Raw genomic sequence first — 21,417 nt, forward strand, 5'->3', positions numbered from 1 at the left:
TTCTACAGTATTACAACTTCAAATTGCATCCAGGAAGACAGAATATTTGCATCAGATTCACAAACTCCAACAAAATAATTGAGGTGTGGTGTGAATAAATGTGAAGGGAGTCAGAGAAAAGTCAACATGTTATATCTGCTACCCCAGAAAAAAACCGACATTTACTACTGAAAACAGAGCAAGATACTGCTGCTCTGGCTACTAGTAGCTTGCTACTGCCAGACATCTGCACCTTGGTGTAGCATAAGTATTTCTGTGGATCAGATGGCATGCTACTTAGACCTAGTCTACACTAGAAAAGGTTTGTTGGCACAACTATGCCCTTATAGCTACACAGAAAAATCCTAATGTAGATGCAGTTACACCAGCAAAAAAGTGCCTATGCCAGTATAGTTTATACCAGTTCAGCAAGTGAAATAAGCGTGGTGTTCATGTTTTTGATGGTGGCAAAGCCCTCGTGATCTCTGCTGGCAGGGGGAAGGGAGAGCACAGACAGAGCAGAGTTAAGTCAAAATACTGGAGCTATTATTGCTTGAATACAATCAACAAAATTGTGTGATACTGTCTGCCCAGCAGATGGCAGGAATATATTCCCTATGAAAAGAACAAAAATTAAAACTGAAACAGGAATATGTTGAGACCTCAATTCTTTCATGTTTCACATTCAATATCATATGCTCAGGAGAACTTCAGTTCTCATACTAGCTGTGTTGAAAGAACCTGAAAGGGGGTTCATTAATTTTGATAGCTCCTTGCGGATGAAAAAATAATGTCAGCCTTAACCTTTAATTAATGTGAGAACTTCAACCAAATCTGGGCCATTCCTAAAGCTAAATACAGACAACCTACCTGTTGAAAATCTACAATAAAATGTTAAGAAAATGTTAAGAAGACTGGTTGCATTCAATGTGTAACCAAGTTGAAGGTGAGGGTCAGATGGAGGAAATGAATACTAACCTTTAGAGGAGCGGAAGTGCTTGCTGGGTGCTGTGAAGCCTCTTGTCCCATGCACATTAACAGCTGCCACTCGGAACTGATACCACCTGCTGGGTCTTATGTCAGACAGTTGTACTCTCTCATCTGTAGTCTGGTGGAGAAAATGTCACAACACACTGACTCCGTTTATTCTGAAATGTTTCGCACCTACTGACACAACACTTTGCTTATTCAGTAGGGTTTTTGAGGTTGGAGACATTGGAGAAATGCTTTTAAGTACACAAAAAATTGCAAAATCATTGGTGCTGGCAGATATCATACAAACTACCTCATGTTACTATGCCAGCCCACCTCAGTCTTGAACTACAACACACTCACAGTTCTGAGCAAAGGTTTTTTACCTGGCTAAATTATACAAAGCAGTGTGCATTTTTATTATTTTAAAATATCCCTCAAAAAATCAGTTTAAGTGGCAAAGCTTACATTCACTTGTGACTTAAGTGGGCAAGATTCTGGTCTCTGCTGTACCTATATAAATTCAGGGGAATTAGATGGAAATGTCTTCTAATTATAATTACTGTGTAAATCAGTTAAGGGGAGGAAATCTCCATGAGGATCTCCTTGCAGAGATAAGGCAGGAGTAGTTTCTAGCAGAATAAACTTTGAGGCCTATCCAAAAACTCTATGGATCCTTATGACTGCACAGGAGACAGTGTCATCCATCTGGTTCCTGAGAGTTAGACTCTACTGTAGCCATGCTATCTTCCCCAGCTATGGCTGCATCCTGGATCTGTTCTTAAAGAAATCTTTAGAGAATCATAGATTATAAAGTTAGAAGTTGCAATCATCTAGTATGACAGCCTGTATAACACAAACCATAGGAATTATTTGAATTAACTCTTGTTTCAATAGACCATATCCTTTAGAAAAACATCCAATCTTGATTTAAAAATTTCCAGTGATGGAGAATCCACCACAACTCTTGATAAAGTGTTCAAATGGCTAAACACCCTTAAAATATACCTTTACTCTTAAAAAACTTGCACTTATTTTAAGTTTAGTTTCAACTTCCAGCCATTATCTTTGTCTGCTAGAGTGAAGATAGGTCTATAATCAAATTTCTATTCCTTATATGGGTATTTATTATTGTGCCAAAGTCATCTCTTAACCTCTTAGATAAGAGGTGTCTTTCACTATAAGGCATATTTGCTGATCCTTTAGTCATTCTCATGGCTGTTTTCTAAACCTTTTACAATTTTTCAACTTTCTTGAATTTTTGACACCAGAATTGGACAGCGTATTCTAGCAGCGTCAATTACAAGGGCAACCCAGTCTCTCTATTCCTACTGGAGATTCCTCTATTTATGCATTCAAGGATTGCATTAGTCCTTTAGGCCACAGTGTAGCACTGGAAGCTCATGTTCAGTCTCTTTTCAGAGTAACTCTTTCCTAGAATAGAGTCTCCCATCGTGTAAGTATGACCCACATTCTCTGTTTCTAGATATATCCATTTACATTTGGCTGTACTGAAACACATGTTGTTTGCTTGCATCCAACTTACCAAACAATACATATTGCTCTGTGTAAGTGACCTCTCCTCTTCGTTATTTACCACTCCTCCAATCTGTGTGTTATCTGCAAACTATCAGCTATGTTTTTTTCCAGGTCACTGATAAAAATGTTAAATAGTGTAGGACCAAGAACTGATTCCTGGGGCACCCTACTAGAAACATACCCACTCATTGATGATTCCTTGTTTACAGTTATATATTGAGACTTATCAGTTGGCCAGTTTTTTACCCATTTAATGTGTGCTGATCTGAATTTGTATCAATCTAGTTTCTTAATCAAAATGTATGGTGCCAAATCAAATACCTTGTAGAAATCTTACATCAACACTATTACCTTTTGTCAACTAAACTTGTAATCTCATTAAAAAAAAGGGTATCAAGTTAGTTAATTTCTCATTAATCCATCTTCCCAGTATCAGATCCATTGCTGAGTTGCTGTGAAACCTGTGATGGCAAACCCTCCAGAGGAGGCAAAGTTTGTGTGTGTTTGCTCCACATCTGCTGAACAGCTTCCAAGGCCGGAAGAGAACACTGTGATCATCAAGTCTGACCTCCTGTGTAGCTAAGGCCAAAGAACTTCCCCAAAATAATTCTAGAGCAGATCTTTTAGAAAAACATCCACTCATGATTTAAAAATGGTCAGTGATAGAGAATCCACCATGACCCTTGGTAAATTGTCCCAGTGGCTAATTACACTCACTGTTTAAAATGTAGGTCTTGTTTCCAGTCGGAATTTGTCTAGCTTCAAATTGCAGCCACTGTATGGTGTTATACTTTTCTCTGCTAGAATGAAGAGCCCATTATTACATATGTGTTTCCCATGTCAATACTATATAAGGAGCAAATGAACCAGTTGTACTGAACGTTGCCTCATGTAGATATTCCTGATGTTTATGAATGTCCCAGGCCTAGTGAGTGAGCCAGAGAGATGCTCTGTCTACCCAGCAAAATTATTTTAGAGCACTAGTCACTAAAGTTTTCAGGTGATGCCTGCAGGTGCCTCTCCCTGATAACCATACCAGGCAAGAGGCTAAGGTCAGGGAAATAGAGATATTTGATACTAGGGGTGGGGCGAGGGTGCCTTCTTGCCTACCTCTCTGGTCTCTGTTTTAAGCTACTGTGGTTGTAATACACTCCGGGCCCAGCCAGTTGCTGCTGCTGACAGCTGTTCTTCCTCCATCTGGATGCACAAATCTAGGATTCCCTTATTCACTGCTGCAGCCTAGGTGGAGGCTACAGCTCTTTCCCTTCATATTCTGCCTTTGCATGTTCTTCCCCCCATGATCTGCTTCTTTACTATGTATAGAGAGACTGAATTATGCAGTCCCCTGAAGGCCAGAACATAGCTGAACCAGTCTTTATTTTCTTAATTTTATAGTGCTCAAAGGTGTGCCATTATTTCACAGGAGAAAGAAAGACAGTTACTGACCCAAAAAGCTTAGAATCTAAATAGTGGCACAGTGAACGGGAGTAACAGTAGGAAAGAGATGTGGGTTACAATCAATGGAAATCAGTGGGTTAGTCCAGATTTACACTGGTGTCACTGGGATCAGAGATTGGACCAGTGTCTCTAGAGGTAATACATTAGTAATACCAATTAGATGTTTATTTTTTAAATGTTCTGGGTGAAATGAGTGGTCATAAAACAGGCGTAGAATAGCCAGACATAGCACAACATTTCTCAGTTTCTCAGCCAAGACTTCACAGTCCTGACCAGTAACATTCCAATCTAGGAATGTTTTGAACAAAGAATGCTAATTGCGCCATCACTGTGTGGTGGTTATGAGAAATAGAGAAACTGTGTCTAGTCTGAGACAGTCAAACTTATTCTAATTTGTGAACTGGCTCCAGGCCTACTCTTGTTCCCATTGGTTTCAGTGGCAAAACTCTTATTAGGCTTTCTCTTGCAAGTTATATATAGTATATGTAACTGAAGCTCCAGAGATATGATACTGGAGTACTAAAACACTGAACCACTCATCAGCTATTCGCCATTTCAATAAACGTTAACAAAGAGTTAAATGCTTATGGAACATTTCATATCAGTTTAATGGTAAATTGCATTTTTTTTTAAAATTACATTAACTATGTTTGGAGCCCAGATCATAATATTCAGCATCATTTTTTTAAATAGCTGTCCTATATATTAGTTAAATAAAACAGAGTGCAGTACAATATTAAATACTGCTTGGCTGAATTTCATCACACATCTGCAACAGTACCAGTGTATATGAGAGATCATTCAATTACAATTATACTATTGTTTGACAATGCTAATCTTATATTGGATACGTAATCCCTTAACCTTCTCTTTGTTAAGCTAAATATATTGAGCTCCTTCAGTCTCTCTCTATAAAGCATGTTTACTACATATATGGCATTATCCTTCAGTACCTAAGTGCAGATGGTTAAATTGTGAAAATGAGTAGTATAAGGTACATTATCACAACTGTTTATGACATTGTACATTATATTTTTATTGATCCCTGAGCGTCGTTTTAGTGTATCATGTCAATCTACACATCTGAGATAACATATTTTGCAAATGTGGGGGAAACCCAATCTCTAGAAAAACATAGCTCAGAACAGTAATATTGATAGAGCCTCAGTTTCCCTTGGTTCACTTCTAAAAAACATGACAGTAATTTTTTTTATTAGGCTGAAGAAATAGTGTGAAATTTGTTTATAATAATATGGAAGCAGTTAACCCACACGCTTTACTCCCCATGCACACAGACGTCCAGATCTCTGGCTATGGCCTCAGTGACCTTCCATCTGCACTGAGCACATCTTCCTCATCCTTTCAAGCCTGAACTTCAAAAAAGGATACATCAACAAGCAGCAGCAGCCACCACAATTTTGGACCAGAGGAAGATGTGCTGGGCTGGGAGCCAGGAACATACCAATAATTCTGAGTTTTTCCACTGAGTCATGTAAATAATTCTGTTCACTTGACCACCCTGATTATTGAACAAGGTCTTATACCCCAAACTTAGGAGGCAGACAAATAGAATTCCTCAATTTTATAGGTAAGGTAAACCTAGGGCTTCAGGACTAGTAATCTAACCCTGTCTCTAATATGATGAACCAAATTCTCATCCACTCAGCCACATTGCCCTTCAGAATGAATGTGTCAAATCCGTGTACTTGGCTGTGCTGCCTACAACCACTGGCCCACGTTCACCACCAGAGCCAGACTCTCAATATTCTACTGTGATCTAACAAACAGTTGCATAAAGTACGTGTAATCCACATGGCGAGGATAGGCTGTGACCCTCTCTCAGTTACTCTTCTAGTTCAAGTGGTAGAGTTCTATGCTGTGGATATGGAAGTTCTGGATTTAAGCCCTACTGACTCCCCATATGAGATCTATATATTTCCACAGGATGGAATATCTGGCTTTTGAGACTGTTAAAAAACACACACACACCCTTAAGAAATTACGTATCACAAACGATATTAAAAGAACGTTAAGGCTACCAAGTCAAGCACTCAAAAATTAGAAAATGCCAGAGCTAAATTGCCCTTAATTTAGTCACTCGTGCATATGCAATATGATATAGTCTTTAGTGACAAGTTCATATACAGTTTGTTCTACAGCACCCCATTTCACAAGATTGACAGTAGATGAAGATGAGAATTAGAAGAAGAGGAAGGAAGTTGCTTTGTTAAGGTACTACATAGGGCATAAGAAGAGCTGGGTTGTATTCCTGGCTCTGTCATAGCCTTTTTATGTGACACTGGACAAGACTCTGATATAGTACACACGCACAAAAGTGCCAGGTTAAGATTGCAAGGGAGTATTAATTCTGGCACTTTTAATTTTTTAGTGCCTGACTGTACAGTTCCAATGTTCTTTTAATGTAGTTTATTTGTATGTAGCCTGAATGGAGAATAAACTCAGGTCATCACAGAACTTAAATTCCTGTCTCTTGTGGACTTACTTTTTTTCCTCCCTTGCTATATGCTGCAAAGACATTTCACAGCTCTTTTTAAGATCAACATTTTGCTTTCCATGTCAGCAAGTATGAGGATGAAGCAAATAAGATAAACTGCTAGAGTTTTGCCATCCAGGTGGGCTGTCACCATGTTAAGAAACAGACTGAAATTGAGAAGGAACTAAGTGAAAATGTATGCTCTGTTGGCTGCTTCTTATTAAGAAGCATTTGTACATGAATCTTACATATACAGTATGGATTGCTACGAGTGATAAGAGCATGACATCAGAGAGTTTGCTGAATTGATACATAAATGTCAGAGAAATTATAGTTTAAAGTAAGCAGGCCAAAAAATATGTTTTATTCTTTTTTCCACTTTGTTTTTATTTTACTTTTAAAGACAATTGGCTTTTATTCGATTTTCTACTGTTTTGATTAGAGCCAAGCTCTATCATTGGATGTTATTCATAGGCCCTGCTGATTTCAAAAGGAGCCTGTCATATGCATCCACAGGCATAATATGGTATATAAGCCTGACTTTCCAAAAGTGACTCATGGGTTTGGATACCTTCATTTTTAAATGCCAAACTTGACACAGCTTAAAGGGACCTGATTTCCAGACAATGCTGACCACCCAGTCCCTGAAAATTAGGAGCCTGGTTAACATCTCCAGATGAGCACCTAAATACTGAGGCACGCAAAATTACTCATCATTTTTTAAAATATAGGTCAAAAAGTGGATTTCAGCAGAAGCCTTTACATCTTTGCTGGTATATTCATACTAAAAACTTTTTTCCCACTTTGTCACCATCTACTGAAATAAAGTGCTAAAACGGTAGCATTTGGTATTAATATGTTAATACTAAAAGTACTATGATATTGGAAAATGAAGTTACTCTTACATGAAAAACACTTGCCAGAAAATCCTGTTTGTAGGATACATAAAGAACTAAACTGGGACTCAGGAGACTTAGGTGCTATTCCCAGTTCTGCCTCTAGCATACTGGGTGAGCTTGGGCAAGTAACTTCAACTTTATATGCCCCCATCTCCCCACCAGTAAATTGGAACTAATCATCCTGATCTCCTTTGTAAAAAGCACTTTGAGATCTACTCGTACAAGAGCTAGAGATTATCATACAAACGACGGACCTGTGCCACAGTTTGCCAGCTGGTAGCATCATCCTCACTGGGATGGATTCCATAATTCCATCTCCTCTGTACCACATAGATCACAGGCTCAATTGAAATATTGAATTTTGAAGACCATTTAACCTCTAGCTGTCCAGACTGAAGTTCTGTGAATTTTAATTCTTTCCTGGGTTTCAATGGAACACCTGAAATAGGAGGATACAGACAAAATGTTAAGACAGTTACAAAATGGTGTGTATGTGTGAGCAAATGTAGGAAGTGTTGTGGAACAATTAAGAGTGAAATGGCTGGTCAGACCAAAAAAAAGTTAAGGATTTTAACTTGAATGGGGAGTGGAATTTTCCAAAGTGTTCAGAATTGGCCTAACTCTGTTCCCACTGAAGACAGTGGTAAAACTCATATTAAACTTCAGCGGAATCAGGGTACAGTTAATGCAGAGTGCATTTGAAAATCCCACCCTACTTCATTATTTCCTTTATCAACCACAGCTATTTAAAGCAACATTTAAAGGCCTGAATGTTTTAAGTTAACTCTTATCTCATAATGAGTGATTTCAAAACACACATTGACAATATTGAATTAATGCTTTTAAATTGCTTACTGACACTCCAGTGCTTGCATGGCCTTCTCTTTCACCTGATTGTATACTGTATCAAACTTTTATCCAATCTCCCACCAACCACTTCTTTCCAAAGATCTAGAGAATGCAGTTCCATTACATCTTCAATTATACTCAGATATACACAATTTAATTGTTACATTTCATTCTGGTATCCATTACTGAGATTGCCTTTTAAAAGTGTACAGCGATCACTCAACACATATTGATAGATAATTATGTTCTCTCTGCTGTTTTGTCATCATGGCTATAGCACCTTTTTTGCAACATTTATAACAGACTGGGGGAAGGAATTACTTTCTAGAGCTGGTTTCTTTTGATTAAATCAGCAAATCAAGTTCTTAGTTGTATTTCTATGGATTCTCTTTTAGAACACATGTATTTCAGTATCTAGCACTCTTTTACTTCAGGTCATATCACATATAAAACTACTGTGTTGACATTTAAACCGTCCTATCAGTTTTGTGCTATGTATTTTAATTATTTTGTGACTTTAATAAGGCTCTGCACAAGTGCAAGGATGCCCTGTTTGGACTGGTGCCAAATGATTTACTTTAAATGCTTTTGCCCTACATAGTCAGGCACAGATGACTCCAAGAAATGACAAATAGTTGTAATATTAAGAGCTCAATACTTTTACATTAGGGTTGTATCAGATGAGGGGAGGTAATGGGAGCACCTATGCCTTCTAAGCAAATCCAAAAATGCCAGAATAGCAACTTAGATTATTAGAGCTTTCTCTGATCCACTTGTCTCTTTTCTACCAAATATTTAAATGAGGAAAATCTGAGGTTTACTTTTTCCAATTCCTTCACTTCTTTAGATCAACAAACTACCTTTTGCAGAGCTTTATAAACAGACCTGTCCCAAAAGCATTCCAATGACATAGTATGATATCGTAAATATAGACAAATACTGAAGTGTTGAAGAAACTTACAAGCATCATGAGGAAAATTCAGCATCCAAATCCTGTTACCACATAGGTTTAAATCCTAGATATCATTCAAGAGCTAGAAGTCATAATCTAATATAATGAGCATCATGAACTATGTCAGTTCAAATTTCTACATTTTTCAAATCTCTCTTTAATTATGATGTACAATAATCCTACAATTTGCATGTTAAGAAACCTTCCATCTGCTCTGCATTAGAGTCACTTGGATTCGCTTGATTGGAAGTAACTCAACCTCTCTGGTGTATGTAATTGTGTGCAGATGTATCTCAAAAGCACAAACAACTAGAGCATAGCACAAGTGCATTTTAGAGTACTTTTGTGGAACCAGCATCATCAATTTCATATCCAGATGCGTGGATCCAATCACTTCTCAATGTGCTTTTTATTATGTAAATGGTCTGTCCCCTTAACCATTCTTGAACAAATTAGTCTTCCAAAATCCAGTGTTCCAGTGAAGAATTCAAACCATGTATTGTTTCATATGTGGAATACCACAGTCCAGGAAATGTATTACAAAAGGTGTTTTTCAATTCATATATACCTATCTGGGCCATGCAAAGTAAATACATAATGATCAAACATAAGAAAGCATACTACTCAAATGTAACCTAAGTAAGTAAGTAAGTAACTTAAGACTTGGGGGCCAGCGGAGTGTTCAAAATATATGTATAGTTGGGTGAGTGGAATAATTTCAAACAAAATTAAATGTCAATTTGTGACAATCCTGTCTGCCTTGATAGCTCACAGGAAGTTTAAAAAAACCCAACATAAACATGGGATGGACACAGAAAGTAAACTTAACATCCTTAATTCTAGTTAGATTTTAAGCAAGGATCTTGTGTCCCTGTGTGTTTGCAAAACACCAACCACACTTTTGACACTGGTTACTTGTATTATGGTCATTTGGGCACGGGGCCCGGTTGTGTTGGGCAATGTATAAAGATATAATAGTGAGAAGCAGTCTCTGCCCCAAATAGCTTAGACTATAGATTGAGACAAAATAATAAGGTGGAAGTAACAGACTACAGAGGAGTAGAGGAGGGGAAACACAGATTATATACCCTAGTCATGAGAAAAAGTTGAAGGTACCATGTAAATTATGAATAATACTCTTTGACAAAAAAGATAGATTTAGTGATTAAACAGAATGTGTCACAGTTTTTGCTGGCCTACCTCCACTTATTTCAGTAACAACAGCAGAGAATTTGACCCAATAACTATAAATTTGCAGAGCAGTGTTATGGCAAAGTTAACAAAAGGAAAGAGAAAAATACACAAACTCACACCATTTGATGATAACAGAGGGCTAAATCCTGCAAGCAGTTCTGACAACAAGTCATACAATGATTTCTTCTATGCGACTCAAATTATACTCATGGGAATACGTGCTTGCACGTTGGGCCTTTATTTTCATTAAAGTTAAAGACAAATGTGACAATGTCCTGTAATATCTTTGAGAGATTTTACTGTATTAACATTATGTAACATTGTGGGCCAGGGATTTATGTAATTCTATGGGGGAGGATGACAGCCCTCCAGGATCTAAGAACAATAGGGGATGATTAGGCAAATTGATTCAGGTGTAACACCTCTGCCAGCTGGAGTCGCTTGTGTATATTGGTTCAAACTGGATTCTCTAGAGACCAACAGACAAAAAAAAGGACTTTTGGAAAAATAGTCTGAGTTTAAACTGGCTAAAAGCATGTGCCCTTGCTGAACCATGGAGGGGAAATACAGGTGCAGTTGCCTTGAACTGTGGCAGCATATTAAATTAATTAAAAGTTTTGATTAGATCTTTCGGTGTATCACTAATCTCCAAAGCTTGATGAACAGTGAAACTATAGCAACTTACATAGACTCTTTTAGTTTCAATCTGAATTCATTTTCTAGCTCTGAATGCTGTCAAAAAGATTAGAATGAGTGTTATGTTTGTTCACTAGATCTTAATCATGCTCGCAGAGTTTGCTCTTCCTAGTGACAGGGAGGTCATTTGCCCCTGGAGAAAATAAAAAGCAAGTCTGCCTAGCTCTAGCTTGTTCTTCACTGTAGGAAGGCAATTTGAAAGGTTAATTAGCTGAATTCATCAACTGAGAAAGCAGAAGTGCATTAGTTCTGCCCTTCCTGTGTAACACATCTGTATGCTTACAATCACCTACTGGAGATAACTGATAAGATGTTAGAGTAGAATGTTAGTGCTACAACTATATAATTAGGCCAAACTTCTGCTTATGCAGTCATACAGCATATCATATCTTGTGTTTGCTTTGTCCCCTACATACATCCCTTTAATTTCAGCCCCAATGATAAAATCATAGAATCATAGAGTTGGAAGGAACCTCAGCTTAAAAACCTCTAAAGATGAAGATTCCACCACCTCCCTAGGTAACCCATTCCAGTGCTTCACCACCTTCCTAGTGAAAAACTTTTTCCTAATGTCCAACCTAGACCTCCCCCACTGCAACTTGAGATGGTTGCTCCTTGTTCTGTCAAAATACATTGGAATGCCCTGAATTAAATTTACAATATAACTTCACTTTTGAGGTTTGGTCCTATAACCTTTGCTCACATGCAACAGAGATACTGTATTACTTTAGCACCACTTTTGGTGATTTGCATCAAAAAGAAAATGAACGATTTAGTGAAATCATTCATTTTAATAATCTTTTGCACATTAATATGTGATGTTATAGTACTGTATTGATTTCTTATAATTATGTAGGGCCTGATCTATAGCCCATTGAAACCAGTGGGAGCCTTTCTATTGACTTCAATGAGCTTTGGATCAAGTTCTTATTGCAGGTCATCCCAAAGTACTTTATGTATAGTGCCTTTGTAGATTCGAGGTTTACTGTGCCTCAGTAACTTTATGATCAAATTTGCTCCATTTATGTAAGTAAATTAAAAAAGAGTTTTCTAACTGGTAACTCTGCAACCTCAGTCTGGGTTTGGAAAGTCAAGATAAGTAGACTGTGGGCTTGATTTGGTCCTGCACTTGGAATTTAGTTAACAGTTGTGTTGATGATGCCCTGGACAGTTCTAACAGAAGTATAAACTGCAAGAATCTTATTTTCTTACAAAACTAAGGAGAACTGATGCCTCACAAACACACAAACCAAGTCTTTGGAGTGAGATAGTGCCTTTTATACAGTCATTTTTCAGGGTTAGAGGCACACTTTAAGAATATGTAAGTGCACAAAAGTTATTTTAAATGTTAACAAATTAAAATCTGGACTCTTAGAGCCAATTATTCCTTAAATTATAGTATCTTATTGTTGCATGATGAGGAAAACTTTCTTCCCAGAATTTCAAGACTCCAGTGAAAGCAATTAAAAACATTTTAATAGAATTTGTTTCCTCATATTCTTCAAATACTGAAATACTGCTTACATGGATTTTGTTAGTATTTTCTCACTGTTTTATCTGCAAGCTGTCAAGGCCATTGAGTCAGAATATAGCACTCATTTCCTCTCCAATTGGATTATCTCATACTTTGTACTGGGTAGTGCTACCCACCTGATTCTTACTAACAAAGATTATCTCTGATTTAAGTATCTTAAAGTGTTTACCTTTAAATATTTTCACTGTTGAAATTGTTCTTCTCATCTGCGTAAAATTAAGTGACACTTTCCATAGATTGATTGGCCAATTTGTTCTGTTTATGATTCAGATTCACTATGGCTTCATCTCTGTTGTTCACTGACACCCTGACAGGGATTCCACAAGGGAGTCTTAGAAGTGTAGATCTGGAAGAGACCTCAGGGGGTCATCTAATCCATCCCCTCCATTCAAGGCAGGACTACGTACTACCTAATCCATTCCTCAGGTGTTTGTCTAACTTGTTATTACAAAGCTCCAATGATGGAGATTTTACAACCTCGCTAAGAACAAAAGTAGTGGCTTAATTTTCTGAAAATTATTTTTGTCATTTCTCCCTCCATTTACAATTATATCCTCACAACCACCTCTCTCTCTCGCGCGCGCACACACACACACATGCACACGCACACGCACACACACACACACACTTCCCTGTAAACTTAAAGGTCTTGTTTTCCAGGCAGCTTTCTTACAGGCTAAAACACTTAGCTCACTAAAAGTGTCGCCTAATGATCTCTACCTTTGTACAGGTTTTTTGGTACTTGGCATGTATGTCCACATCCATTAGAGCAGCATTTCTTCACCCCAGAACATTCGCTGTCAGCCTCACAGCTTTCAACGCAGGCAGCCGCAAAACCGCTGGCCTTCTCAGGTGCTGGGCAGTCTCCTTGCTTCACTGACAGGATGTACTTGAGGAATTCACAACTAGTTAGGCATTCATAGTTCTTCTTGGGGAAAAGAGGCTAAAGGGAACATAAAACAATTGTACAAATCTTCAGTGGAAAAAAAGATAATGCTGAAAGATTTCCAAGACCTCTGGAAAGAAAATTCAAAGTTTCAGCTATTGCAAGACTACCTCTAAGGATTTGTATATCTATGTAGCTTCTAAAGAATGCTTGCAGAGTACAGAATGCAAGACCACTGTCTTTTATGGAATTAAGTTGTTTTTATCTGCCAGCTTTCCTCTTGTTTTCTTCATATTAGCTGACCTCGAAGTTGCTTAATGACAGATTGAAAACATTCACAAAACAAAGGGAAAGGATTGTCTGGACAGTCCTTTGGGGGATTATTCTGCATTTTTCCTTTGCATTTCATGGCACTTTACCCATAATATACTGCATCTGCCACCCTTAATTAAACAGCCAAAATGTACTAGTAATATTTTCACTAACTTGCTTGAATCACATTGATATGAGGGGATTTACCAACATCTTTATGCTAATAAGAACATACAAACATAAGAACGGCTATACTGGGTCAGACCAATGGCCCATCTAGCTCAGAATCCTGTCTTCCAACAGTGGCCAATGCCAGATTCTTCAGAGCGAATGATAATGTCAAAATCTTTTTAAGGAGAGATATTTTTCAATGATCAGTTAATTCTACTTCTGTGAAAAATTAGATTCCAGTTCTATGGAAAGCTGCACATTCTTTAAAAGCATGTATCATTTTTGTTCCAGTAATGAGCTAATGGAGTTCATTTAAAGTTGCTTCTAAAAGTATTGTGAATTTTCTCAGAAAACGATTTTGGAGTCCTATTCTACAAACCCCTATTCTTGCGAGTAACCCTTCCTCACACAACTAATCCTACTGACGTCAGTAGATTACTCCCATGAGTAAGAAATGCTGAATCAGGTCCTTACTTCTTTGAGAACTTTGAAGCTAAATTTTTGCTTCCAAATTTTATTCTGAATAAAGCAAAATTGACAGAATTCCACTGCAAATGAGAATGGCATGGGTTAATTCAATCAAAATGGCATCATCTGTAGTGGGACTGTGTGTGACAGTGAGTGTGTGTGAGAGCGAGAGGGAGAGGCTAATTTCAAATCTTAAAACATCACAAATTTGCAGCTAGTTAATTAAAAAATTTTATAGCCCCTTGAGGCATAATATGTCCTCAAGGCTTCTCTTCCGCACTCTGTTTCACAGCTCATTTTTCAGTTAGCTGCTAAATGCGCTGCTCTTCATTACAGGCCTTTGAGGTTCTAAATTTAGCTTCAATCACAAAATCACTAATCAAAAAGGGATGCTAGCACATTTTAAATACAATAGAGCAGTGTTCTACTAATGTTTTATTTTAACCAAAATGTGTGCATTCGAATTTGGAGATGTAAAACCACAGTGAAAGGATGAGATGATGTAAGTTACACCCACTGTACACTACTTTAGGTCTTGTCTACATGGGAAAGCTGCAAGAGTTTAAACCACTTTAGTTTAAGGAAATCTAAGGACTTGTCTACAAACGGAAGTTTTACCAGTTATGCTCACATAGTTATATATGCATAGTTACACCGGTATAACCTGAACCCATGTGGACACACACTTATTCCAGTATAAAAATGGCTTTTTAAAATTCAGTTTAAATTCCTTCCCAAGAGACATAAAACAAAGACCCCCAAAGAATCATTATTATACCAGAATAAGAGAGGTCCACATGGAGTGTGGGGGGGAGGAGAGAGTTAAAACTACTATAAATTTATCACTTAAATTAGCACTTTAGATTAAATCAAAAACACTTCCCCATGAGACAAAACCAAAAGTCTTGTCTATGCACAGACTTGCATTAATTTAACTAAAGGATGTTTTAAAACTGATTTGGTTAAACCAGTGCAAAGCCCTGTGTAGAAATTCTTATTTGGGGTTAAATTCAGTTAAGTTTAAATCTGTAAGGAACTAATAAATTAAACCACTATAAACCACTCTCAAACCAACTAGGATTATCTACACAGCATTTTGCACTGATTTAATTAGTCTGCACTAGAATGACTTTGCCAATGCAGCTACATGGGTATAGCTATAGTGGCAGCGCCCCCTAGTGCATATGCATTTTATACTGGACTAAGGAGCAGGCCAGTGTAACTAAACCAGTTCCCCAAACAATATACACTATACCGGAAAAAGGACTCTTGACTGCATAGCTATGTCATTTGGAGGCGTAGTTTTTTTCACTCCAGTCCTAAATCAGGGTTTGTCTGCATGTGGAGCTATTCCAGAATAGCAATTCCCAAAAATAACTATTCCTGATCAACTCCACATTTAGACATTCTTGTTCTGGAATAAGATTGCTTTTCTCCAATTTAACTTAATCCACTTTGGAAGTGGATTAACATAAATCAGAAAAAGGCATTCTTATTCCAGAATAAGAGTGTCCAGACATGGAGTTAATAGGAATCGTTAATCTGCATTAAATTCACACTCTGCCATATTCCAGAATAATATTAATGTGTGGACAAATCCTCAGTCTTGCTTCACCTACCCTAGAATTTTAATGTGTTAGCTCACATGTTTCAAACACACTTTTTACTACATGTTGCCTGAAGGGATAGAAAGGAGTGTAGCAAGAACAGCAACTAGCAAGAGGGATTTAACAGAACTTTTCATATTTGTAAAGTTAAGTAAGTGTTTTCAAGATAGGGGGACTAAAGTTTCAAGTTGAGGAAAACACTTGGTTGGTATAAAAGAATCAGTCTCAAATTGTGAAAATAATGTTTGTTATTCAGATTTAAACTTATTAAATTGTTATACTTTCATCCTCCCAAAATACATGAGAATGCGGCATACATACATTATGCGTGTTAGCTGCCACCTTAAAATCCAAACCACCATCGCAGTACAAATGAAAGAGACAGCCAGAACAAAGTGAGAAAGAAAGCCTCAGGGCTGACCTACCTCACAGAAATTTTGGCAATGGTTTTTCTTCAAGTCCCAAGATTCTTTGCAGGGCTCCAGGCACTGGGAAAAATCATGAAAAAGAGAAAAAAAGGAAACTGTCAAGAAGGGAAAGAAGTAACATTCATAACTGACCGTACTGCTTTATTTTTTATTTGACCCATAGAAAGTTAATAATAGGTTTCTTTAAACTACTTCTCCTGATGACAAGATTGTGTCATAACCTCAGATCAAGGTCATTTTGAACCACTGTTAGATTATAATAAATGTTCCCAGTATTTCTCCTCAGTCCCTCACCACTGCTTCCTCACCTTCAAACTCCACTGCACAGGGATGTACAGTGAAATTAGCAACATGGCACACAGGTATGCAGACCCCCAGCAGAGAATTCCCAAATCTGATCCACACTGCACAGCAAAGCTAAACTAGAGCCATGCTGGCTGGGGCCCTCTACTGCCATGGAGAAGGGAAAAGATTTTCCCTACAGTAAACCAGATACCACTACCTAAAATCTTGACTCTTCCTTCTGGTTTTTTTGTTTTTGTTTTTGTTTATTTGTTTGGTTGGGGGGGGGGGGGGGAGGATGGGGGGAAAGAGGTGTTTTTGTTTTTAAGGCAAAAGATTTTGGAAAATACTAATAGAGCTGAGAGTAAATACCATGTACTGTCCCTGGCCTCAGGGGAAAGCTGCTTATCTGCACTGGAGAATAAGGCTCTTGCTGTACAGTTTAGCATTAAAATCACTTGTATTCCTTAAATACATAATGCATTTTGTTTCAGAATCAATAATTTAACATAAAAACATGAGAATGGCCACACTGGGTCAGACCAATGGTCCATTAGCCTAGTATCCTGCCTCTGACCAGGGACAGATGTTTCAGAGGGACTCAGCAGAGTCACCGTTTAGAAATGAACATAAACATACAACCTATAGCTATCCATGTATGCCATGGCAAAAAACTAAATGCACTGAAACAACATTTGGCTTTTTTACTCCTAGTGAAAGAGATCTGTGCATTTGGTGGGAAAAAATTCATAGAAGTATTCACAGGGGCTATAAAAATGAAATATATCCATCACCCATTTCACATTTTGGTATTTTGATGTTTTAATTCCAGCTTCTGGCAGTTTTATAACCACGAGATACACTTTAGCATAATTAGACTGCTACTTTTTAAAGCTTTCACTAAACTCTGTCAGTTTAATCAACTCCAGAGTTTTTTTGCTTCTGTGCTATAAGTACCATAGTCTGAGTCTGATTCTGCTCTCACACTAATTTTACAACCCTCAACTGGCTTTGATCGACTTAGTCTTGATTTACAATTGTATACGAGGGAAGACACTACGGGTGAAATCCTGACTCCATAGGAACTTTTCCATTGACTTCAATGAGGCCTAGGTTTTACCCTATACCTTTTCTCAGTTCTTGCTCGTTGAAACATTCCATTTTGACATTGCAAACAAAAAGTTTCATTTTTAAAACACTTTGTTTTAAAATTGTAGTTAATTATACTAAAAGTGTTTTAAAATAGTTTTAAAGTTTACATCAAAACAAAATTTTCAAAATTATTAAAACATTTAAATTGGCCTGATCTGAATTTTTTTTTCTTCCTGATTACCAGTTCATAAAAAAATTCAAGATTTTGACTTTTCATCCTGTTTTGTGATGGGGAAAATTTCAAAAATTCTCATGGGACAGAAAAACCTTGTTTAAGCATACCTCTCTTTTCTAGCATCTGTTACAACAGACATTTCCAGACATCTAGGATATTGTATTAGAGATACTGTAATTTACTCTTAAAAAAAAAAAAAAAAAAACCACTGCGTACTCTGCCATCTTAAGGCATTTAATGAACTGGGACCTAAATAACTCAAAAATTGTCTTCCACCTGTAAGATACCTGCACGCCACAGCATCAAAGGATCTGGAAAGACGTAGGCTGTGACTATCTGGCACTGAGAATAGACCATTTTTGGTGGCAGGACCCCAACCAGAGAACTTGCCAGAGTGATCAGACACAGCTAAAGAATGACAGTGTTCATCAAGGTTTACAACACATCTTTTCAGTGAAGCCTTCCCTTAGAATGGATGCTCTGAAAAAAAAAATGGAAAAAAATTCTAATCTGAAGTCTAGCTCCTCTGCCTAAAGGGAAAGTGAGAAAAATGCCTTTTTAATCTAGGCTTTTCTTCATTTTAGTTTGTGAAATGTTTAGGACCATGGTGCTAAATACTATCGAAACACCTAAAAGGGATTAGAAAGAGACTAGATGATTATAGATACTTGTGGACATTCTCCAATTATAAATTGGAATGGAAATTGTTACACTCTGAGTATCAAAAAGTGCATCATGACTTGCCAGAATAATGCAATCTTTTGGCTTCAGGACAGGAGAAGCTTATCTAGTCCAAATCCACAAACACTTAGCATGACAACCTAATGCAACAATATTAGATATAAGACATTTCATATTACAAACCCTATTTTTCCATGAACACAGTGAGACATTCACTTTTCTTCTTTACTAGATAAGAGTCATGAGATGCAGGCTACATTTTTGAAACTTTTTTCATAATAGAACTGAGCATAGATATCAGGAGCTACTTATTATTTAAAACACAAGATGACTGTTTGTGGTATGCCTATGGAAACAAACCATCTTTCATTAATTTTTGGCATATTATTTCAACTGACCTACCCATACATACAGTAACCTCACACATTCACACTCCAGCAGAAGCATCTCGTCTCAGTGCCAAAAAGTCTACTCTTTAATCTTAACACTCTATTTAAAAAAAAACAAAGTAGGTGCCCTGCATTGTCAGCACTGCTGTATTTCAGATACAAGAAGTCTGTATTGGCATTTTTACACTTAGGAAATCCAGTGTGACAATCAGGGTCCAAACATCCCAAGGAGAGAACAGAAAGGTTAACCCCGCCAAAAATAAGCAGTTAAACCAACTGATTCCAGGCAATGTTATTTTACTGTAAAGAATGTTGAGTAAGATCTTTTATGAAAGCTCATAACGCACTGAACTTAATAGTTATTATGAGATATGTGTACAGGATATGGTATACATACATGAATTATACATGTATATATAGACAATTGTAATTGTAACTGTAGTGCAACTTCAGCATCACTTCACAAGAGGGCAGTGAAACAACTAGGGAGGGAGGGACTATCTTCCCAACCAGACAATACTGGCTTCAAACACCTAACAACTGTCCAGCCTAGGAAAAAAATAAATAAAACTATAACCAGTGAGGAATTATCAAAGCAAATGAGAACAGTTTGAAAAAGAAAATTTGTCTTCGAAAAACTAAGAAAATGTCCACAGTGCAATGTAAACCCAGGATTAGTAGAACTTAAATAAGCAGACCCTGGGTTTGTTAACCTAGGGCTTGAGTGTCTACACACATTTGTAACCCCAAGTTAGAAGCTGTTGAACCCTGGGTCCCAACCTTGGGGGTTCAGCATCTACACTGCATATGTGAACCCAAGTCCAGCCACCCATATCCCAGACTTCCTAACATCCTTCCAAAATGTGGCTGTTCTACACTGTTGTTCGTGGTGCAGTGTGGGAAAACTTAACTGTCCATCATACTTGACTGACCAGAGGACAAAGAAAGTGGGTCTGTGGGATGGTGGAAGACTTTTGGTGCACTCCCAGAGCATGAGTCCAATGGGGCTGTGTCTAAGCAGTTTGAACTCTGGATCCCAGCTTGACTCTGTCTCAGACTCTCTACACTCATGGGGTCCTGACACCCTGGACCAGAGCCCCGCATTACCGCAGTTTGTGTGTAAAAGGAAGAGGGGGTAGGCTTGAGCCAGAGTTCAAACCCTGGGATTACACTGCAGTAAGAAAGAAGAGAGTTTTCCCCACTTGGAATATCTATAGTGACTGAAGAAAAAATCTGCAAACCCTTTTAAAATAAAAGGGGTTGGAACTGAAGTGCATCAAGAATTTGGGTGGACAGTTTCACGGCAGGAGGCTGTCTGTGAACAGTGGATCCCTTCTATAACTAGAGAGTACATTGGGAAACTGTTTTAAGGCCATAGAAAAAGGATCTAATATGAAAGTGTAAAGCCTGAGATTGCATTTTTATGTTTATTTTCAGTGTGACTTGTATGTGTTTGCTGTCCACTGACTATTTCATCTTTGAATCTCTGGTTTTTTTCCTATTAAATAAGCATTTTATTTATTTTTATCACAAGCAGGTCTCTGGTATGCAAACTGTTATATGCCAAGGTGTCAGGAACAACTGGGGGGGCTGGTTTCACACCTTTGGGGGTGACAAACCAGAGGGGAACAAGTCAAATGTCTGGTAAGTAAGAATTCAGGAAGGACAAATTTGGGGAGACTCCAGGCTGGAAGGGCTGTTGGTGTCACAGCCAGGGTGAGACCTTATGCCTGAGGGCAGACTGCTGGTGTCTTAGCTTCACAGCACAAAGAAAAGCTATAAGGCAGGTAGTAATGGAACCTCTTACTGGTCTGGGTGGATCCCAAAATGTCACACACACATGTAAATTCTAAGATTTATACTTCTCAAGAAATGGATTAACATGTTATCAGACTATAACCATGAATGAAGAAAAAGCAACAATCACACCTCTCTATCAGCCTTCATTATGAATATCATCTCTCCTTTAACTCTATTAACACCATCCCACACTAAACACCTGGCTTGAGTTGTACATTACAATGAAAATATATTTGCTCATCCAATTGAGGTTACAGACAATGACACAATATTCCCACATTGTTTAAAAGATTCCTGTGATATTTTTTCATGTTCTCCTTATTTAGGGTTTTGTCCATTATTAATGCAAGTGACCAGATCCTTAGCTGGTGTACACTGGTGTGATCCAGTGCATCAAACCAATGTAACAAAATGGAAAACTCAGGCAAGCATTCTCTCTGAACAACATGCAACAAATAAAAAATTAGAGACAGAGATACACTCGTGAACTATTGAACTCT

General features: G+C 37.7%; 1 protein-coding gene across 1 annotated transcript in view; it reads right to left on the reverse strand.

Moving 5' to 3' along the window:
* The window catches only part of ANOS1 (anosmin 1), a 173,834-nt gene that overhangs the window by 57,674 nt on the left and 94,743 nt on the right, over positions 1-21,417 (reverse strand). Inside the window, exons 3-6 of the mRNA XM_067552999.1 lie at positions 16,436-16,498; positions 13,287-13,509; positions 7,596-7,780; positions 958-1,087 (exon numbers count right to left, since the gene is read on the reverse strand). Of these exons, the coding sequence (XP_067409100.1) occupies positions 958-1,087; positions 7,596-7,780; positions 13,287-13,509; positions 16,436-16,498 (601 nt within the window). The remainder of the gene's footprint in view (positions 1-957; positions 1,088-7,595; positions 7,781-13,286; positions 13,510-16,435; positions 16,499-21,417) is intronic.

This window comes from Emydura macquarii, unplaced genomic scaffold (assembly GCF_026122565.2).
Source record: "Emydura macquarii macquarii isolate MOO-44397 ecotype Brisbane River unplaced genomic scaffold, CSIRO-AGI_Emac_v2 contig_1424, whole genome shotgun sequence".
In the NCBI taxonomy this organism is placed as follows: domain Eukaryota; kingdom Metazoa; phylum Chordata; order Testudines; family Chelidae; genus Emydura; species Emydura macquarii.